Source organism: Silurus aristotelis (assembly GCF_946808225.1).
Source record: "Silurus aristotelis genome assembly, chromosome: 3".
Taxonomy (NCBI): Eukaryota; Metazoa; Chordata; class Actinopteri; order Siluriformes; family Siluridae; genus Silurus; species Silurus aristotelis.
This window is the reverse complement of record NC_139576.1, coordinates 5,600,098-5,622,716: the sequence shown is the minus strand read 5'-3', so window position 1 is coordinate 5,622,716 and position 22,619 is coordinate 5,600,098. Positions and strand designations below refer to the sequence as shown.

General features: G+C 39.6%; 1 protein-coding gene across 50 annotated transcripts in view; it reads left to right on the top strand.

Annotated features, from left to right (window-relative positions):
* Positions 1 to 22,619, top strand: part of map2 (microtubule-associated protein 2) — a 132,454-nt gene that overhangs the window by 66,433 nt on the left and 43,402 nt on the right. For 24 of the 50 annotated variants that reach the window (XM_083536235.1, XM_083536245.1, XM_083536207.1 and 21 more), the window contains exon 4: positions 16,441 to 16,678. In XM_083536235.1, the coding sequence (XP_083392361.1) occupies positions 16,477 to 16,678 (202 nt within the window). In that variant the 5' untranslated portion in view covers positions 16,441 to 16,476. Of the gene's footprint in view, positions 1 to 16,440; positions 16,679 to 22,104; positions 22,500 to 22,619 lie in introns of those variants that run through there. The other 26 variants (XM_083536208.1, XM_083536211.1, XM_083536234.1 and 23 more) reach the window with 2 other exon arrangements.

Below are 22,619 nucleotides of genomic sequence, written 5' to 3'. Positions count from 1 at the left end.
ATAGTCAGGTGATTTGTCACCTTGCTAGAAATAAATGGAGAAACTGATCTGCTAATAAAACACTCTTAATTTTTAACTTTCAATTAAAAAATTCTGGAAATATGTACAATTGTTATATATTTGGTTCATTGGAGGCTTAATAACATGATAATAATAATAAAAAAAGATTAATTGGACTATTTTCATGATGATCATAACATCATTATCCATCAACTGGATTTTAAAATAAGATTTTCTAAAATAGTAAATAAACTAAAACCATTGATAAAAATCAGTGTATCAATGCTTATGTGTATTTTTTGTTAAATGACTATGCAGTGTTTTACCATTAAAAACAATGTTTTAGAATGAGAACATATAAGAACAGGTGGTTTAAATAAACAAAAAGAATCAGTAACTTGTGACCAATCAGATTTGAGAAATCGGTGATGCTTTAGTAAACGGTCCTGTGGGGGCCGCATGAGGCTGGGAGATTTTTAACAAATGCAAATATGCTAAAGATGGTGTTATTTAACGACAGTAATATGCAAGCCTCTTTGAATGTGTGTGTGTGTGTGTGTGTGTGTGTGTGTGTGTGTGTGTGTGTGTGTGTGTGTGTGTGTGTGTGTGAGAGCTCTCTGGCTCTATAAACACTAAAAGCTGTGTGTGGGATGTGCGCGTGGGAATGAGCGTGACACAGGAATAAAAACCCAAACATAATAAATACTGTTCTTGTCTTTCGCTCAGCTCTTTTCTTTCTTTTTTGTACACCTTGGCATTTTTTATCTATCTATCTATCTATCTATCTATCTATCTATCTATCTATCTGTCTGTCTGTCTGTCTGTCTGTCTGTCTGTCTGTCTGTCTGTCTGTCTGTCTGTCTGTCTGTCTGTCTGTCTGTCTGTCTGTCTGTCTGTCTGTCTGTCTGTCTGTCTGTCCATTTAGTATCAACTTCTACATGGACAAAGTTTGTGGACACCTGACCATAAAATTGGTATGCGCTCCTTCTTAAACATCCAATTCAACATTTAGTCCTCATTTGCTGCTTTAATAACCTCCATTCTTATGGAAAGATGTTCCATTAGATTGTGTGGAGATTTGTGCTCATTCAGACACAAGGGTGTTAGTAAAGTCAGATGCTGATGTAGGTGAGAAGGTGAGGAGGCCTGGGGATGCAGTCAGCAATCACATTCATCCCAAAGGTGTTCAATAGGGGTTTAGAGCTCTATAGCAGGAGATCTTCAACCTCAATCCATATCTTCATTGAGCTGGCTTTGTGCACAGGGGTATTGCAATGCTGGAACAGGTTTGGGTCTCCTAGTTCAAGTGAATTAATCATTTCATGCTACCGCACACACACACACACACACACACACACACACACACACACACACACACACACACACACACACACACACACACACACACACACAAACTTCCCATAGTAACAAGAGAAATGAAAAAACATAGGAAACGCTTGCTAATGCTATAGTATAAGCGATTGCAGTAACTTGCAGATCGAATCCAATATTACAGATTAAACACAATCGTTGACTGATTGTTGTTGTATTCGTTATTGAGGTGAGAGTAACGAGGTTGGACGGTGAAGCTCATTAGTGCGTTTGCTGTTTATACACAATTACATGTTTTGTATATAAGTATATGAAGTGTGACAAACATGTGCTAGTGTTAGCAGAAAGTAGTAGCCATCTTGTTTATTAATGTACTGACTCACTCAACAGGAATTCTCCCACTGTTTACTGCTCTGTTATTTCTCTCAGCTCAGGCTGCTTTCAAAAACTGACACTCATGTGCCGATTGTTATTGAGCATCTAAATACACACACACACACACACACACACACACACACACACACACACACACACTGGGTTTCTCCCAGGTTTTTATGGAAGCCCATAAAACTCTCTGGAAAAGAAAAGTTCAATTTGGCACACTGATTAGCGAGGGTCTAAGGAACAATCTGACCGAATTTGGCCAGCGTGGCGATCAGATTTTCTTTTTTGGATTTTTGTTTTCACCAAATGTTCTGTTATACCAGATTTGGTGCACGTTGTCTTCAGAGTAAACCTCACAATAGTGGAGAATTTTGAACAATGCAAATTTTAAATATTGATTGATTGGAAAAAAAAACTGCTGCTCTTTTAGAAAAAAAATAAGCAGCTCCTTCTGATTTTGAAATTCAACAATGCTGTGTTGTAAAACATGTTATTGTTTATACGGTATACAATATTTATGGCTTTAACAGAAGAACTTACCATATTTTCTGGAATATCAGCCGCTACTTTTTTCCCACGTTTTGAACCTCGCGGCTTAAACAATCAAGCGGCTAATTTATGGATTTTTCCTGGGTTTTTTCCCGGTTTCAGAAACGTCATTCTGGCAAAAAACTGACCCCCATAACATTAGACCAATGGAATTGCGGGATGGGTTTAGGTGAACCAATGAAACTCTTTATATTTAATCAGATGCGCTCCCACTGAATCGGGCCGCACCACATCATAAATATGGATGATGTTCCTCTGACGTTTGACCTGCCGCTCACTCGGACTGTCTACAGGAAATGTGAATCATTCGTCACGCTGAAAACAACCGGGCATGAAAACACACACTTCACCTGTGTTCTGAGCTGCACGGCATCGGGAGAAAAGCTTCACCGATGGTGATTTTTAAACGCAAGACGATGCCAAAAGATAAACTCCCGAGAGAAATTGTTGTGAAAGGAAGGAGGTAGACAGTGAACAATGACTTTCTTGATAGGCTACTGTTTAGAGACAAGCCGTGTAACAGACACTGTCTTTCATTAAAACCTGTGTAAAGTTCATTAGTTTCAGTGTAGACACCTGCGGCTTATAGACAGGTGCGGCTTATTTATGTTCAAAATAAAAATCTTTGTCAAATTCAGTGGGTGCGGCTTATATTTGGGTGCGCTTAATAGTCCAGAAATTACGGTATGTAACATGGAGACGAGGAGAGAAGATGTTAGCAGACTGCCTAACACCCTTGGTCTTACAATGAGGTGAAAGCTTAATGGTTTGGAGTTGTTTTGGAGCAGGGAAGGTTGGAGACATTTTCCATTTCACCATGAAATTTCGTCTTTACCATAAACCAAGACAGTGAGACAAAGCGTACGTCAAAAGCTCTGTGAGTGTTATTTAGAGAGCAAACAGTCATCTGGAGCGATATCTATTATGGAATGGCATGCCCAGTCACCTCACCTATATCTTATTGAACTGCTCTGGGATGAACTGGATCACAACGTCAGAAAGAAATCTCCAACTAGTGAAGAACACCTTTGACAAATTTTAGAGACAAGATAAAGTATTTCAGCTGTCTGAATCAACACCTTCTATTTAGGAATTCAGCCGTTCTGTGTTATAATTGTTTTGGCATTTACTATATATACATATATACGGCCAAAGGGTTTTGAACACTATTATTTTAATGAATCATGTTTTAGCTGAAGTGAGCCTTTTTAAGAGGGACCAGATTTTGTTAGCTGGAACGCTCCTGGGCACAAAAAACGCTTTCACACTTCAGTGAACAAACCAAATGAGAGCTTGAAAAAAACAACAAGAAAACAAAGCGTGAAAATGTCCTAAAGCTTTTATGGAAGCTGCTGGATTATTGTGATTATTTATTTCCTTCGCTCTATAGTCCAGTCATAATATTATACCCGGTCGCAGTCAGCTCCATTACTTCAACACGACTGTTTTTTAGGCTGATGTGTATGTTTGTGTAGATTTCTTTTCCCAGGACGGTTTATTAAGCTGGCTTCGGTTGTATACAGAGTTCCCAGTGGATGGCACTCTGTCCTTGTGTAGATGCTATGCTGCTCTGCTGTCACTTCTTCAGTCCCATATCTGCCACCAACCAACTGTGTGTATGTGTGTATGTGTGTGTCTAGGGCCCAGCCTCCTGCAGTGATTTGAGAGCTCTGCAATGCAGCAACAGAGGCAACAGCATGAGTCAGACGCCCAGAGAGAAACATTATTTATTTACCTGGAATTAGCTTAACCTCCTATATATTTGGTAAAAAGGGTGTTGCTTGTGTATCTCTATCCCAATAAAAGAGATGTGGATTCTGTGTTTTTAAAGATGCAATCCCGAAATACCTAATGAATTCTTAACTAGTCCATTTTAGTCAAGTAGGTGTGGCCTCTGCTCAAGTCACTCCCAGTGCAGAAAGTACAGCCTTTGTACAAGTCACTTCCAGAGAAGGATGTATTTGTCTGTACTAGTCAGACAAAGGTGGGGCCTTTTTATCACTCAGTCCCAGTGAAGGAGGTGTGGCCTCTATAACTGTTAGTTTCAGTGACAGAGGTGTGGCCTTTATATCTGTTAGTCCCAGTGAAGGAGGTGTGGTCTCTATATCACTGTCAGCCCCAGTAATGGAGGTGTGGCCTCTATATCTGTTAGTCCCAGCAATGGAGGTGTGGCCTCTATATCTGTTAGTTCCAGTGCCAGAGGTGTGGTCTTTATGTCTGTTAGTCCCACTGAAGGAGGTGTGGTCTCTATATTACTGTCAGCCCCAGTAATGGAGGTGTGGCCTCTATATCTGTTAGTCCCAGCAATGGAGGTGTGGCCTCTATATCTGTTAGTTCCAGTGCCAGAGGTGTGGTCTTTATGTCTGTTAGTCCCAGTGAAGGAGGTGTGGTCTTTATATCACTGTCAGCCCCAGTAATGGAGGTGTGGTCTCTATATCACTGTCAGCCCCAGTAATGGAGGTGTGGCCTCTATATCTGTTAGTCCTAGTGAAGGAGGTGCGGTCTCTATATCACTGTCAGCCCCAGTAATGGAGGTGTGGCCTCTATATCTGTTAGTCCTAGTGAAGGAGGTGTGGTCTCTATATCACTGTCAGCCCCAGTAATGGAGGTGTGGCCTCTATATCTGTTAGTCCCAGCAATGGAGGTGTGGCCTCTATATCTGTTAGTTCCAGTGCCAGAGGTGTGGTCTTTATGTCTGTTAGTCCCAGTGAAGGAGGTGTGGTCTCTATATCACTGTCAGCCCCAGTAATGGAGGTGTGGCCTCTATATCTGTTAGTCCCAGCAATGGAGGTGTGGGCTCTATATCTGTTAGTTCCAGTGCCAGAGGTGTGGTCTTTATGTCTGTTAGTCCCAGTGAAGGAGGTGTGGTCTTTATATCACTGTCAGCCCCAGTAATGGAGGTGTGGTCTCTATATCACTGTCAGCCCCAGTAATGGAGGTGTGGCCTCTATATCTGTTAGTCCTAGTGAAGGAGGTGTGGTCTCTATATCACTGTCAGCCCCAGTAATGGAGGTGTGGCCTCTATATCTGTTAGTCCTAGTGAAGGAGGTGTGGTCTCTATATCACTGTCAGCCCCAGTAATGGAGGTGTGGCCTCTATATCTGTTAGTCCTAGTGAAGGAGGTGTGGTCTCTATATCACTGTCAGCCCCAGTAATGGAGGTGTGGCCTCTATATCTGTTAGTTCCAGTGCCAGAGGTGTGGCCTTTATATCTGTTAGTCTAAGTGACAGAGGTTTCGCCTTTATATCTGTTAGTCCCAGTGAAGGAGGTGTGGCCTTTATATCTGTTAGTCTCAGTGACGGAGGTGTGGCCTTTATATCTGTTAGTCTAAGTGACAGAGGTTTCGCCTCTATATCTGTTAGTCCCAGTGTCAGAGGTGTGGCTTTTATATCTGTTAGTCCCGGTGACGGAGGTGTGGCCTTAATTTCTGTTAGTCCAAGTGATGGAGGTGTGGCCTCTAAAGGATGTGTGGTTTTTCGCTTTGTAGCTTTTTACAGTTTAACACGAACACTAGTAGCAGTAGTAGTAGTAGTAGTACTATTATATTTGAATTACTAATTATCATTAGTTTTCTTATTAAGTTAATCATATAAATATATACTTCTTTTATATTTGTTTTTTACATCATAATTGTATTTTTGATCAAATTTGTCACTTTGTTACATATAGTATTATAGTTTAAAGCTCATGGATCTCATTGCTATGAGTCAGTTCAGGCTAATAAACATGATCTTTCTCACATTAGATCATTCATCCTCTTCACCTCCCTGCTTTAGTAGTCACACTCGTGCACCATCTGGAAGACTGCTGCACTTTTGACACTCAAAAACGTACCAGTTTTCCAGATTTCTGTCTTATTAGTGGAATCCACCTACTAATCTACCCTAAATTATTAGCAAAGGTTTCTACTAGGTATCAATTTTTACATCAAATTATGTTTCAGTTTTGCACGCTTATCGTGATTAAGCCTCATTTACAATAATCAGGCTGTGTGCAAATGTTTTCATTGTCCAAACCAAACTATAATTTCTTCCAGATTTACAAAAGTTTTTAAAAGAGTCATCGAGCAGGACTTACAATTATCGACACACAAAACTCAGTTAAAAGGCAAAGCTCATAGACAATATGGAGACTAAACATGCAAAGAGCTACAGTGTATATATTAGTGTACAATATAAACAGTATCTCACAAAAGTGGGTACACCTCTCCCCTTTAGCAACCACTTTAGTATCTTCTCAAGGGGACAATACAATAGAATTGAAACTTGGATATATTTAAGAGTAGTCAATGTGCAGCTTGTGTAGCAGTACAAATTTACTGTCCTCTGAAAATAACAACATACAGCCATTATTGTCAAAAAAATTGGCAACAAAAGTGAGTACAACCTAAGTGATAACAGCTGTACGTGGTGGAAATGTGCAAAGCCACACGTCCTATTCATCATGAATGTGTGTATCTTGTATTAGAGCAGTTAAAATTTAGCGCTTTGAGTCCAATTCTCTCATACTGACCACTGGATGTTCAACATGGCACCTCATGGTAAAGACTCTCTGAGGATTGGAGAATTAGAATTGTTCATCTCCACAAAGATGGCCCAGGCTGTAAAAAGATCTGTAAGACCCTGAAACTGAGTTACAGTACAGTGGCCAGGGTCATACAGAGGTTTTCCAAGACGGGTTCCACTTGGAACAGACCTCACAAAAGCCGAATCGAAGAAGTTGAGTCCAGATGTATGAGTGCTTACAGCCTTGATTTAGAGGTTGCAAAAGCGGAAAGTCCACTTGTAAGTGCTCAGACCATACGCCGCACACTGCAACATGAATAGACGTTGTTGCTGGATGAAGCCTCTTCTGAAGCTGGATTACAAGAAAGCCCACAAACAGTTTGCTAAAGACAACCTGTCCAAGAGCATGAATAACTGGAACCATGTACTGTGGTCTAATGAGACTAAGATAAACATGATTGGCTCAGATGGAGTCAAACATGGCGGTGGTAGCATCATGGTCTGGGTCTACATGAATGCCGCTGGTACTGGAGAGCTGCAGTTCATTGAGGGAAACATGGATTCCAACATGAACTGTGACATTCTGAAGCAAACAATTATGCCCTCACTTGCTGAAGGTAATGGAGTGGCCAAGTATGTCTTCAGACCTGAACCCTATTGAGAACCTGTGGGGCCCCTGAAGCAGAAGGTGAAGAAGTGCCATGTGTCTAACATCCAGCAGCTCCGTGATGTCAATTTGGAGGAGACCACAAATATCCTAGCGACAAACTATGCAGCTCTGGTGAATTCCATGCCCAGGACGATTAAAGCAGTGCTGGATAACAATGGTGTTCACACAAAATATTGACACTTTGGACACTGTTAGGTATTAGGTATGTTCACTGAGGGTGTACTCACTTTTGTTGCCAGTTATTTTGACAATAATGGCTGTATGTTGAGTCATTTTCAGAGAACAGTAAATCTATACTGCTGTACAAGCTGCACATTGACTACTTTAATACATTCTTACCCTAATAAAATGATGAGCTTATATTCAGATTTTTGTATATAGGAAAATTAAATAGGTTTATAAAATATTTAAATATATATTTAAATATCAGTACATTTATGTGTTATTGAAATAAGTAAATAAAAACTCTTTGGATCTTTTGTTATAAAATATTTAAAAATATTTATTTTTGTAGAGTTCTTTTATCAAATGGACAGTTTTCAAATTAAGGAACATTTCCACCACACTGTTTACTCAATGGTGGACAGTAACAAAGCAAATGTAATTCTTACTGTACTTAAGTAGCTTTTTCACACATCTGTTTATTACTGAAGTATTTCCATTTGGGGAAATATTAAAGTATTTAAATTTTTTTACTTTACTATATTTCAAAGACACATATCGGAAGTTTTACTCTACTACATTGTTTTTTTATTTTTATTTATGAGTGGATAAAATGTCATTCACGCAGCAAACCACTAATCATGGTAGAGCACACACTCTGTTTTAAACACAACAGCAAGCAGAACATTCTGAGAGGAATGAATGATTGAAGAAATCCCTGACTTGCCACAGCACCTATGGACTTATTTGGTGCAACTGTTTTAAAAAGAAGGCTTTGGGCTCATAATAATTTTAATAGATATTAATCAGCGTTTGACTGTGACATATAAGTGTGGAGGAAAGTACACAGGTGGACTACATTATATACAGGAGATGCAACTTGAAAGAGATTAAAGACTGTAAGGTGTTGGCAGGGGACAGTGTAGCTAGACAGCATCGGATGGTGGTCTGTAGGATGGCATTGATGGTGAAAGTCAGTAGAAATAAGACATAGTACATGTGTGTGAATGAGAGGGATGGCAGTGGAGTGGTGCAGTTGCAGGGAGAAGAGGTGGAGAAGTTCAGGTACCTGGGGTCAACAGTGCAGAGTAATGGAGAGTGTGTTAGAGAAGTGAAGAAAAGAGTGCAGGCAGGGTGAAGTGGGTGGAGAAGAGTGATAGCAGGAGTGACTTGTGGATGTGACGTGGATCCATGTTAAGTAGTAGCAGCAAGTGGTCTTAATTTGAAAAACTCCACAAGGGTGAATCAGGCAGGTCCGGAAAGAAAGGGACAAGATCAATGGTACCTTAGGAGCATGTGCAGCTTGACTGAGAAAGAAAAATAGAGAGATAAAGGACAGGTAGTGACAGGAAGCGAGAGAAATATGGATTCTTAGTATTCTCATTTTTACGTAATAGATCACATTCAGTTCACACATTTTTAGAAACTCAGCAAATCTTATATGTTTTTTTTTATATTTTTCCGACTGCCAAATTTCTTGAGAATCAAATAATTTATGTATATTTGCTTTCTTATTTTCGTAAATTCAATAACCAAGTGATTTTTTTTGGACTATGTAATTACCTCGAAGAGAATTATTTCCCGAATCGGAGGGATTTTGGGCTGCGGTTGTCATGCCAACCTTCTCTCCATGTCTCCCAGCTTGTCTTTCTAAAATGCCACTCTGATTTAAGGATGTTTGTTATGCGTGTGTTGTTTTGCTTGTCTCACTGTTGCCATTTTTTTGCCATAAATGCCAAATGATTATATCATTACTATTTTGCATAGTATCGAGAAGACTGGTCATTTGGATGGAATGAGTTGAAAAGATGGCACCAGTTATGTTAAAGTGTTCCTGAGATGAAACTGATATCCTGGATCGTTTACTAAGTTCACTGTGTGATGCCTGAGACTTGTGTCAGAAGCATGTAGTGTGGAAGAGCTTTTACCGTATTTTTCGGACTATTTTCCGCTACTTTTTTCCCACGTTTTGAACCCCGCGGCTTAAACAACGAAGCGGCTTATTTATGAAAAACAAAAAACTGAACCCCATAACATTAGACCAATGAAATTTCCAAACGGAAACGAAAAAACGCACCTCACCTGTGTTCTGAGCTGCACGGCATCGGGAGAAAAAACGTTTTTTTTAAACGCACGACGATGCCAAAAGATAAACTCCAGAGAGAAAAAGTTGTGAAAGGAAGGAGGAAGACAGTGAACAATGACTTTCTTGGTAGGCTACTGTTTAGATACAAGCCGTTGTAGCGCGTTGAGTCTGGGTGAAGGGAGAGCTCGCTAACTCCAGTTGCAACAGAAATCATATAAGCACAGACAGGTTTCCAAAAACAGACAGACAGCAAATTATCTATATATTTAAGTGCCTTCTGACTTCTAACGCCTGGCCACTTTCACAAACACACCTTAGTATTGCAAAAAAAGAAAAAAGAAAAAAAATGTACGTTCTGTTCCTGTTCTGTGTGCAGGAAGTTACAGCTCTACCTCTGCCATGTTAATCTGTATTCTATGTGACTCTCAGGACACGCCTCGGCCTCCGTAGTGTTGTGATACGTCATAGCAATTTAATTAGGAGAAATCAATCTACATATAAAGGATTGGTCACAAAATATTGGTCACTTTTAAAATAATAAAATATAGCACATCTACTAATAATTATATATAAATAAATCATTTTTTACTGATGCAAATTTTAAAAAACGACGCATCAAATCGTTAACTTTTATGCCGATGCAGCGTTTCCATGTCTTTTCCTATACAATTGTGAGCCTCTAAATTTGTGGTAACAGTTTGGAGAAAAATCACATGTGGCTGTAAAAGTTAATTCCGTAATATTATCACCTGTGTCAGTTTTTTATTAGATTTTTAATAACAATGCCATGTTTTTACAGGTATAAAGCCGTGTGTTTTATTGCGTAACTGAAGCCCAGAACATTGCAGACTGATACTCTTCTCAGTACTGTAGTAATACACACGATGAGATTACGAGTGCCTGAATGAAGTGCTGTGTAATATTAACTATTATAGCTGATACAAGCTGATCTGCATGAAACGACGCAGAATCCATCTAAAGCTCCGCCAGTAAATTTTTATTACCAATAATAGCGAAATAACCCAGAACAGCCTGTAAAGTACAGCAAATCACTGCAAATTTTGATCAATCCTAAGTAAGGGATTGTTAACAGGAAAAGACAATTGGTTCTTTGACTTCGTATTGCAGTCATGAGTGTGTGAAGTTCTGAGCGTGTGAGCGAGCGAGCGAGTGAGTGGGAGGAAGGACAGGGTGATGCTTCCAGCAGAAAGAAACAGGAAGGGTGAGACAGAACTGTTCTTTCTTGTTTACAGTGAAAGGCTTTAGCACAAAAGGACCGCTCGTGGGCAATGCAATTTCTTCCAGTGTGTCAGGGGAAGGAACCACACACAAGCCACAACCATGGCTTTTATGGGTTTTTTTGTACAACCTGAGACAAAAATTGAAGGACCATGAAAGGTTTATAAAAGGAATATCTACAGATATAGAATATACTGTATATTAAAACACTGTACAGACAAAAAGTTGTAGACAACTGACTGTGTTTTGTGATTTACATCCAACATTTATGCTCCATTTGCCATTATAATAATTTCCACTCTTCAACAAAGATGTTCCACTAGGTTTTGTGGAGATCTGTGCCTCATTCAGCAACAAGGGTGTTAGTAAACGCCAGTAGTGATGTAGGTGAGGTGAGGAGGCCGGGGGTGCATCTTAAAAAAGGTGTAGAATAGAAATGAGGTCGGAGCTCAATAGCAGTAGATCTTCCACTCCAACTTTCCCCATATAAATCATCTTCATGGAGCTGGGTTTGTGCACAAGGGCATCGTCATCGTTCAATTGAAGGAAAAATATTAAGCAATCGCATCTTTGCGCTCTCGTCTAACAGTTTGTGGAAGATCGACATATGGCTTGAAAAGTCCCAATACTTTTGTCCGTACAATTGATTTGTGATAGAAGAGTATCTGCAAGAGTGAAAGGGAAAGTTTATTAGACTGTGGTGAGACCTGCGACGCAGAGTTGAAGATGGGAGTAAAGACGATTGACAGATCTATAGATCACACTATAGATAGATAGATAGATAGATAGATAGATAGATAGATAGATAGATAGATAGATAGATAGATAGATAGATAGATAGATAGATAGATAGATAGATAGATAGATAGATAGATAGACAGACAGACAGACAGACTAAGGGGGGGTGGTGGTAGCTCATTGGTAGCTCATTGCCTCTGGGCAGTCAACCCCCCAATAATTTGCGGTTCTGAACATTTTCAGGTTCTCATTTGGAACCTAATTAACAGCAAGTTGCAGGTTATCTTAAAGTGGGCGGGAATCCGCAGCAGGACCGAATGTTCAGGAATAACATTTTTACACTAATACAGTTCATAAAATCTTAAAACACATTATTGTATTAAAGTGACATAATGTCTCTGCATTCATTAAGGTACCATAGGCGCCAAAATCAGTGGGTCTTAGAACGTAACCCCCGCGAGTTCCGGTGGGACCACTGTACTGATCAGAATGTTGGGGGTTCAAGCCCCAGTATTGCCATGATATTACTTTTGGGCCCTTGACCTCTTAACCTTCTTTGCTTCAGAGATGCTGAATCATGTCTGACCATCTGCTTCGACCCCAGCTTCCTAACATCGCTCAGGAATCAAAGCTTATTTGTTTCTTAGCAGTCAAATGTGTAGGAGATAGTGATGAACATAGCCTGGCATTATGAAGCACGGCTACAATTACATTTATGAGATTTGGCACTATTATACAGAGTGACAGCTGAGCAGTTAAGGGGTTAAGGGCCTTGCACAAGGGGCCCACCAGAGACAGCTTGGTGGTGATGGAACTTTTTTCGATCCAGATTTCAATGCCTGAGCTCCCACCTTTTGAAAATTTGAACAATGAAACTCTGTAGAAGGTTCCGTCTCACAAATGAGTCCAAATTCGACATGTTTGGCTTCAACACAACAACTTATGGCTACCTCAGAGCTTCAGGGTTCTTGGCTTAATCACTATAGTTTCCTATTGGTTTGCTGGTTTCCTTTAACTGTCCAGATGCATGCTGAGTGGCAGATTATCTAGGATGAAAGGGTGCAGATGTCATGTAATGGACTGGCATTACATTCAGGGTGATTTCTCTCGCCATGGGTTTTGCTGTGGATCCACTGCAATAAAGCTTTTACAGGAGATACATGAATGAACAAAATATAAGGTTTTTCTTCTTATTTTCTTTTTTGAGCCAATAATCCAGGACTGTGATTTACTGGTAATGTGATGTGGTGGCACTGATTGGTGGGTTAATGGACTGATCCAAAAAACAAGTAACAATAAAATAAAAGCAATAATACTATCATTTGAATTTATTTAATGAAAGTAAACTAATGTTAGGTTTAAAAGCAGACAGAAGGAAGGAATGAACTATTCCTGACAAAGTTTTTACCGGTTGCCTTGAAAGCTTTTACTGGCGAGTCATCGGGAATGAGGAAACACATCTTTTCATCTTTTATGTTCAGGATTTGTGCCTGGCTCCGATCCTCTTAATGCGATGCAGAGGAGATGAAACCCCTCTTCCCTCTGTTCTTTCCCCAGGCTCTGTCTTCATTAGCATGGCTTAGAGAAGTGCTGAGCTCAGTGATTTTCTGCCGATTGTTTCCTTTGCGATGCTGTAATCGGGGTGAAAGGACAGAAATCGTCCCAAACTCTGGCACATGAGGAAAAAGTGCAGACTCAGCCAAAAAAACACTGTAATAATTTCAACAGTTAATAAACAATTAATGAGAACAAATATATATGATTTAATACCATTTTAATGTTTATTTATTTTATTCAATCAATTCAATTGTTGGCAAATTAATTGATCACTCTATTTAATTAATATAATATAAAGTGCATTGCATTAATTAGATTTATTGTATTTTATTTTTTATAAAATATTATAAAATATTATCTGATTAAGACGTCTGATAAGTCACTGGCTAAGCTCTTCTCTCTCACACACACACACACACACACACACACACACACACACACACACACATTGCTATAAAAAAAAGCATATGGGGAGTGTTTACCAGAGAACAGAAAGGAGAAAAATAAATGAGTGATTTCATCTCTCTTTCATCCGTTCTTCTCGTTTTCTGTCTCAGAAGAGCCGAGCAGCAGTAAAGCCAGTTAATTATGCAGCAATGCCCGAGCAAAGTGTGTGTGTGTGTGTGTGTGTGTGTGTGTGTGTGTGTGTGTGTGTGTGTGTGTGTGTGTGTGTGAGTGTTAGAGCTCATTGATATACTAACGGTCCACATGCAGGAGTACAGTAACAGTGTTATTCTGTCCAACTAAAAGGCATTTCATCTCATCTAGTTAGCTTTCAAGTCAACTAGCAACACCGCTCTTTATTAAATGGAATGAAATCCTCTACTTTGAGCACATTTTTTAAATTATTATTACACTTCAAAACATACACAACAATGCCAGGGGTATAAAAAGTAGAGTTAGCGCAGTGTCACTGTGGCTACTCACTCCGTAGTGGAAATAACGATTTGTAGTGCGCATGCATGAAAACCCTAGCCAGGAAGTGGCTAGCGGCTAATGCTAGCGCTATGGATTCTTTAGCGCTTTATGTCCAGCTCCAAGAATTTCTTTTAAAAGAAGAAAATCCTGCAATTTGACATATTACATAATAAAAATTAATAGTTGAAATATAAATGTACAAAATGAAAACTATTTATACAATTTTAATGGGAATTTTTTATTTTTATTTTATTTAATCAATTACATTTGTGCTAATTTAATTGATCACTGAATATAAAGAAAAAACTTTCTTTCGGCTTCTCCCATTAGGGGTCGCCACAGCGGATCATCCGCATGTTTGATTTGGTACATGTTTTTACGCTGGTTGCCCTTCCTAACGCAACCCTCCCCATTTATCCGGGCTTGGGACCGGCACTTAGAGTGGCTGGGGTTGGTTCCCTGACCGGGGATTGAACCCGGGCCGCAGCGGTGAGAGCGCCGCATCCTAACCACTAGACCACCAGGGACCCAATTGATCACTGCATAAATCTTGCATTAATCTGATTTATTCTATGAATTTTTGTATAAAATATTATCATATATTATGTTACAATTGTTTAAAAAAGGTAAAATGTTCAAATGTTCCAATGTTAAAATTCTAACCAATTGCGTTAATAATAATAATAAAAAAAAAAAAAGACAAGCAATTTCTTGCATTTTCTCCCCCCTCACTGTAAATAATCTTTTTTTTTTTTTTCACTTTTTGTTTTCACTTCGTCATTATGGGGTACTGAGAGTGGATCAAAAAATTCGATTTAAACAATCGTAGTATCAGGCTATTATATATATATATATATACAGTACAGACCAAAAGTTTGGACACACCTTCTCATTCAAAGAGTTCTCTTTATTTTCATGACTATGAAAATTGTAGATTCACACTGAAGGCATCAAAACTATGAATTAACACATGTGGAATTATATATGGAATTATATACATAACAAAAAAGTGTGAAACAACTGAAAAATGTCATATTGTAGGTTCTTCAAAGTAGGCATCAAGAGAATGCCAAGAGTGTGCAAAGCAGTAATCTAAGCAAAAGGTGGCTACTTTGACATTTTTCAGTTGTTTCACACTTTTTTGTTATGTATATAATTCCATATATAATTCCACATGTGTTAATTCATAGTTTTGATGCCTTCAGTGTGAATCTACAATTTTCATAGTCATGAAAATAAAGAAAACTCTTTGAATTAGAAGGTGTGTCCAAACTTTTGGTCTGTACTGTATATATAATATATATAAACTTTTGGTCTGTACTGTATATATAATATATATAAACTTTTGGTCTGTACTGTATATATAATATATATAAACTTTTGGTCTGTACTGTATATATAATATATATAAACTTTTGGTCTGTACTGTATATATAATATATATACAGTACAGACCAAAGGTTTGGACACACAAGGTGTATATATATATATATATATATATATATATATATATATATATATATATATATATATATATATATATATATACACACACACACACACAATTCTGTAACATTTCTTTTTTTTTTTCAATTTTGTTGTGATAAAAATTAACACTTTTATTTTTCGCACTTTGCAGAATTTTTTTTTTACACCTGCCTAAAACTTTGTTTTATTCAGACTGAAATGCTAACACACGCGCTCTAACACTGCGAGCATAAAACGGGCTAGCCTGTAATCCATTATAAATGTACTACACTATACATGTTGGTTTTCTTGAGGTTTTTTTGTGGGTTTGTAAGTGTGTTTGAGTGTGTTATCAGCGTCCGACAGGTTTGTTTAATATATTCTAGTTTAAAAAGGCTTTAGAAAGTGTGAAAGGATGTGATTAGTAGGCTAACAGGCCTCCTTCCTCTGCTAGGTTACAGATTAGCCAGTAATACAATGTTGGCTATTAGTGCAATTAGCGCATTTTAGGAACAAAAATGAGACGACGAACGGTTGCTAAGAGATGAAATTAAAGCGCTGGGATTATTCTGTTACTCTCAGCATGAGCGCCTTGTTCTCTTTTCATTGTTCATTAGCACTGATCAGATCTTACACTCAATCATTGTTTTTATTAACACACCACTGTTAAAATCACATCCAGCAGCTCGTTTGCTTTCTGCTCGACTCGGTTTCTCTCAGAATTTTGGATGGAGAGCTTCAGTGCTTTACTTCACCATGAGATTACAGATGAGTCAGAGGTGATGGATACATTATTTATTTTAGCTAAGCAGATTTCTGTCTCTGTTTTCCAGCAGTAAGGTGAAATCTCTTCACATCCCCAAGTTCTGATGGCAGACGGTCGACAGCCCGAGGACAGCGCCTCCCAGTGGGCATTGCCAGGGAACCAGGACTCCTCCGGTCCAATGGGAGAGAATGGGTTCTCCTTCAGGACCTGCCAGCCTGGTGCTGCTCATGCCAGCCCCGCTGCCTCCTACGCCAAAGAGAACGGCTTTAACGGAGACCTGCCCTCGGCCCATGAGGTTACTGCAGGTAGGAAGATGAAACCTGAGAACTCGTCCCAGAGCTTCTGAAAGCAGTCATGATGTTCACACTAGACAAGAGATCATTAAAGGTTTTGTGGAAAGGTACAGGTTCAAAAAAAGGTTCTAGATCTCTCCGTGTCAAAATGTTTAGTTAGGGAGAGAAAAGAGTGAGTTGTCACTTGTGGGGTGTTTACTGTTTACTCATGGGTGTGTAGATTTTTTTGCCAGGCGTTTACTGTTAACTTGTGGGCATTTACTGTGTACTTGTGTACTGTTTACTTGTGGGCGTTTATTGTTCACTTGTGGGCGTTTAACGTTTACTTGTGAGTGTGTACTGTTCACTTGTGGACGTTTAATGTTTATTTGTTGGTATTTACTGTTTACTTGTGGGTGTTTATTGTACACTTGTGGGCGTTTAACATTTACTTGTGAGTGTGTACTGTTCACTTGTGGACGTTTAATGTTTATTTGTTGGTATTTACTGTTTACTTGTGGGTGTTTATTGTACACTTGGGGGCATTTAACGTTTAATTGTATGTGTACTGTTTACTTGTGGGTGTGTTCAGTTTACTTGTTGTGTACAGTTTTCTTGTGGGCATTTACACTTTACTTGTGGGAGTTTACTTGTGGGCATGTACAGTTTACATGTGGGAGTTTACTTGTGGGCATGTACAGTTTACATGTGGGAGTTTACTTCTGGGCATGTACAGTTTACTTGTGGGAGTTTACTTGTGGGCATGTACAGTTTACTTGTGGGTGTTATTTTTTTACTTGTGGGTGTGTACAGTTTACTTGTGGGCATGTACTGTTGACTTGTGGGAGTTTTCTTGTGGAAGTTTACTTGTGGGCATGTACAGTTTACTTGTGGGTGTTATTTTTTTTACTTGTGGGCGTGTACAGTTTACTTGTGGGCATGTACAGTTTACTTGTGGGAGTTTACTTGTGGGCATGTACAGTTTACTTGTGGGAGTTTACTTGTGGGCATGTACAGTTTACTTGTGGGCATGTACAGTTTACTTGTGGGAGTTTACTTCTGGGCATGTACAGTTTACATGTGGGAGTTTACTTCTGGGCATGTACAGTTTACTTGTGGGTGTTATTTTTTTAATTGTGGGTGTGTACAGTTTACTTGTGGGCATGTACAGTTTACTTGTGGGTGTTATTTTTTTACTTGTGGGTGTGTACAGTTTACTTGTGGGCATGTACTGTTGACTTGTGGGAGTTTACTTGTGGAAGTTTACTTGTGGGCATGTACAGTTTACTTGTGGGTGTTATTTTTTTTACTTGTGGGCGTGTACAGTTTACTTGTGGGCATGTACAGTTTACTTGTGGGAGTTTACTTGTGGGCATGTACAGTTTACTTGTGGGAGTTTACTTGTGGGCATGTACAGTTTACTTGTGGGCATGTACAGTTTACTTGTGGGAGTTTACTTGTGGGCATGTACAGTTTACTTGTGGGAGTTTACTTGTGGGCATGTACAGTTTACTTGTGGGCATGTACAGTTTACTTGTGGGTGTTCACTGTTTACTTGTGGGTGTGTACTGTTCACTTGTGGGCATGTACTGTTTACTTGTGGGTGTGTACAGCTTACTTGTGGGCGTGTACAGTTTTCTTGTGTGTGTTCACTGTTTACTTGTGGGCGTGTACTGTTTACTTGTGGGAGTTTACTTGTGGGTGTGTACAGTTTACTTGTGGGCGTTCACTGTTTACTTGTGGGCGTGTCCAGTTTACTTGTAGGCGTTTACTGTTTACTTGAGGCTATTAACTGTTTACTTATGGGAGGTTACTGTTTACTTGTGGGTGAGTACAATTAATACTTTTTTTAGTTTATGTATAGCTACTTTATTAACCCAGCTAACTAACATATATGAGCATCAGATTCCATTCATTTTGTTAGACTCAGCTTCTAAGGATTTCTTTCTTTCTTTCTTTCTTTCTTTCTTTCTTTCTTTCTTTCTTTCTTTCTTTCTTTCTTCCTTTTAGCAGTTTCAGGATAGATTTGTTACACCATCAGACTGAATAAATGTTTATTTTAACTCTGATGTCTAATCCAACATTCTGCTTGCATCAATCACCATCTTTAGTAAAATATAGTACAGTGACAGTGTTTTCTGTCTGGGAGGGAAGATACAAATCTTTTACTTCAGCATTTATCGAAGGTAAAAAAGCGAGCGATTGCAGAGATGTAGAACAAAAGGCTGAGCTGGCTGCAGGGGATTGGGTGCCATGGCAACTCGCAGAAGCAAGTCCTAATGCCTGGAGCTCGGGTTAAAGAAAAAAAAACAGAAACACAGAATTATGTCGGAAAAATATTAACTATTTCCAGCTCTGACTGAGACCTGATTGAGAACAGAACAGGAAATAGGCATTATTTACCACCAGGATGCTGAAGCATCAATCTACTGACTTCTGATTGTTATGTACTATACTACTGAAACAGTATAGTGCGCACACACACACACACACACACACACACACACACAGGCCACACCCAAGTTTCTGTTTATGCCTTTCTTTGTTCTTTTATTTCTTGTGTTTTCTCTTTTTTCTGGTTATATTATACCCTTTTCTTTCTTTCTTTCTTTCTTTCTTTCTTTCTTTCTTTCTTTCTTTCTTTCTTTCTTTCTTTCTTTCTTTCTTTCTTTCTTTCTTTCTTTCTTTCTTTTTTTTTCTTTCTTTTTATTTGTGGCTTCATCTCTTTTACTTGCTCTTTTTGTTTGTTTGTTTATTCCTTCCTTCCATCTTTTCTTTCTTTCTTTCTTTCTTTCTTTCTTTCTTTCTTTCTTTCTTTCTTTCTTTCTTTCTTTCTTTCTTTCTTTCTTTCTTTGATACATACATCAGTGACTTTCTTTTGTTTTGCTGGTTGTAAAGTTGTGTATCTGTGTGGCAGTTTGTATTGGTGATGTTTTGCAGAGAGATAAGATGAGATGAGAGGAGAGGAGATGATATGAGATGAGAGGAGAGGAGAGAGCTTTAGAGCGATTGTGAACATACAGTGTCGTGACTTGAGGAGGAGTGTGGAGTGGGAAGAAGCAAGGGAAAAAAACAGAATGAGGGAGGAGAAATAATAAAGGGGAGATTCAGGAGAGAGGCTGAAGTGTAAGACAGAAAAGGATGCTGGAAGGAGGTTAAGAAAAGGGTTAAAGACTCTTAGGCATCAGTCAGAGGAAGTCAAGGATGTAGGAGGCAAGGTGTAACCTTCAAAACTTTTGGAGTGTGTGTGTGTGTGTGTGTGTGTGTGTGTGTGTGTGTGTGTGTGTGTGTGTGTGTGTGTGTGTGTGTGTGTGTGTGTGTGTGTGTAAATGTATGCAAAGTCTAGAAGATTCTTTGAACTACTTTTCACAATGTGTTCCCGTTTTTTTTGTTTTACTTTTTTTTTTCATCTCAATTCCCTGAGAGTCTCAATCACCTTCTCTGAATATTTATTTAAAAAAGAGGCCAAACTTCCTTTACTTAGTCTGACAGCACAAAGGCCACACCTCCTTTCCTAAGCACAGAGGCCACACTTTCTTTACTGAGCACAGAGGCCACACCCCTTTACTGAGATTGAGAGCACAGAAGCCACACCTTCTTTACTGAGCACAGAGGCCACACCCACTTTACTGAGGTTGAGAGCACAGAGGCCACAGCTTTACTGAGCACATAGGCCACACCCCCTTTACTGAGATTAAGAGCACAGAGGTCACACTTTTTTTACTGAGCACAAAGGCCACACCCTCTTTATTGAGATTGACAGCACATAGGCCACACCTTCTTTACTGAGCACAAGGGCCACACCCCCTTTACTGAGATTAGGAGAACAGAGGCCACACCTTCTTTACTGAGCACAAAGGCCACAATCTCTTTATTGAGATTGATAGCACATAGGCCACACCTACTTTGATAGGTCACATTTTCACACCTCTTGTTCCCTGACTTCATTATTAGCAATAAAACATCTCTGTACCAGCACAGTTTCCTGTACCTGTGCGTCTCGCAATCGATCACGAGCCTGTCGTCAAATCGTCAAACCCATCGACCTGTTTCTCTCACAAACATGCACAATTAATGACTTGCTTTTCCTGTTTAATTTACTTGTCATGGGTTTCTGTTGCCTGAAGGAAGCTTCCTGCCTCTGCTGTTCCTGCTGTTACATTCACGCCTCAGCTTTAGCATTAATGCAGAGCCGTCATCAAAGACCCTCATCACAAAACACAAAGCAGACGTTCAAACCTGCACTGGATTTCTAGTGTCACTTTATTTTATTAAAACAAAGACAGAGGGTGTAATTTCGAAAGAAACAAGACATTGGGACGCCTGATGCCTCCAGCCAGAGGTGGTTCTGTGACTGCAAAATCAGAAGCACACATTTTATAAGATGTCTTTTGATGCAGTAGCATGAAATTTTCCCCGTCGCTTAAAACCTGGCAATGCTGCTGTGCTTAAATCCAGCTGTTTAAAAATAGGGTTTACAATGGAAAATCAGAGTGGGAGATCTTGACTGGCCTCCAATATGGTTTTGACCTCAACCCTGTTGAACACCTTTGGGATAAATTGGACGGTTAAATGGACATTTGATGCCACCCAGATGACGATGCGTTCCCGTTTGAGTCTGGTTCTTCTTAAGGTTTCTTCCTCATGCCTCCTGCCCAGATTATCCTGGCCACAGTCACCACTGGCTTCCTCATCACTCAACATCATCACCCCAGGCCTCCTCACCTCACATACATCAGTACCTGTCTTTACTAACACCCTTGTGATGGTGTGAATGAGTCAAAATCTCCACAAGCACAATCCAAACATCTTCCCAGAAAAGTGAAGGATATTTAAAACAGGCAGAAGAAGAAGAAGAAGAAAAGAAGTCACAATCTATTTCTTTCTATGAAGCTGCACAGCTGCATTGGGGACAATGTGCATTGTTTAAAGCGCTCTACAAATCGAATCGGATTGAAGAGATTCAAATGTAAACAAACACCGCAGACCAGAAGGCAGTTTGCCAAAATACTATTTTTTTTTAGCATTTGAAAAAAGAGAGAATCCAGAGTGACTTCCATTGATGTCATGCATACAACTAAGCAGCTATGAAGTTAGGGGCCTTGCTCAAGGGCCCAGGAGTGGTAGCTTGTTGTGGCTAGGATTTAAACTCACGACCAAAGTCTCATGTCTTTACCAATAAACTCCCAAACCACATCCTCCATAATACAGCCCCCCTAGAGCATAGAGGGCTAAGGGCCTTGCTTAAGGGCCCAATAGAGACAGCTTGGCGACACCAGGGCTTGAACCTTCTACCTGCCAATCAGTAACCCAAAGCTTTAACCACTGATCTACTATTTCCCCTGTATTTTCTCTGATTCATGATTTCATCCTGCTGACCTACTGGCAATTTATGTATATGATATACAGAACAAAAAAAAATCCTTCACCACACTTCCATTCTTGAGGACTCTCAGACTTGGAGAGGCAGCTCTGCGATAGTGACCATGCCGAAGTCGTTACGACGGAGTGCGTGTTCTCGTTGGTGCACCGGATAATTACAGAGCCTGTAATAAAGTTAATGATAGGGGATGTTCCTCTAGCTGTATGCTCCATGAGTCAGACGTGACCCCCCCCCCCCCTCCCCAAACACACACACACACACACACACACACACACACACACATAGAGTCAGCCAAGGCATGCTCAGAGCGTGAGCTCGTCCCGGGCCTAGGCGACACGTTACCGTGGCAACAACTCTGCTCCTGGTGTGCTGGGTAGTATCCGTATCCCCCCTCCTCGTTGGTTCTTTTTGGGCTTCTTCTTCTTCAGACCTGGTACATGCACCGCCGTGCCTCGGTAGCTTCTCTTCTGGGTAAGTCGGTAAATCGGGAGGGGGTCTTTTTTTTAATGTGGTGGTATTTAGTCCTTTATTTTTTACAGACTGGGCGTCATACTGTATTTCTACACTATCAGGAGAGCAGAAATAAAGTCA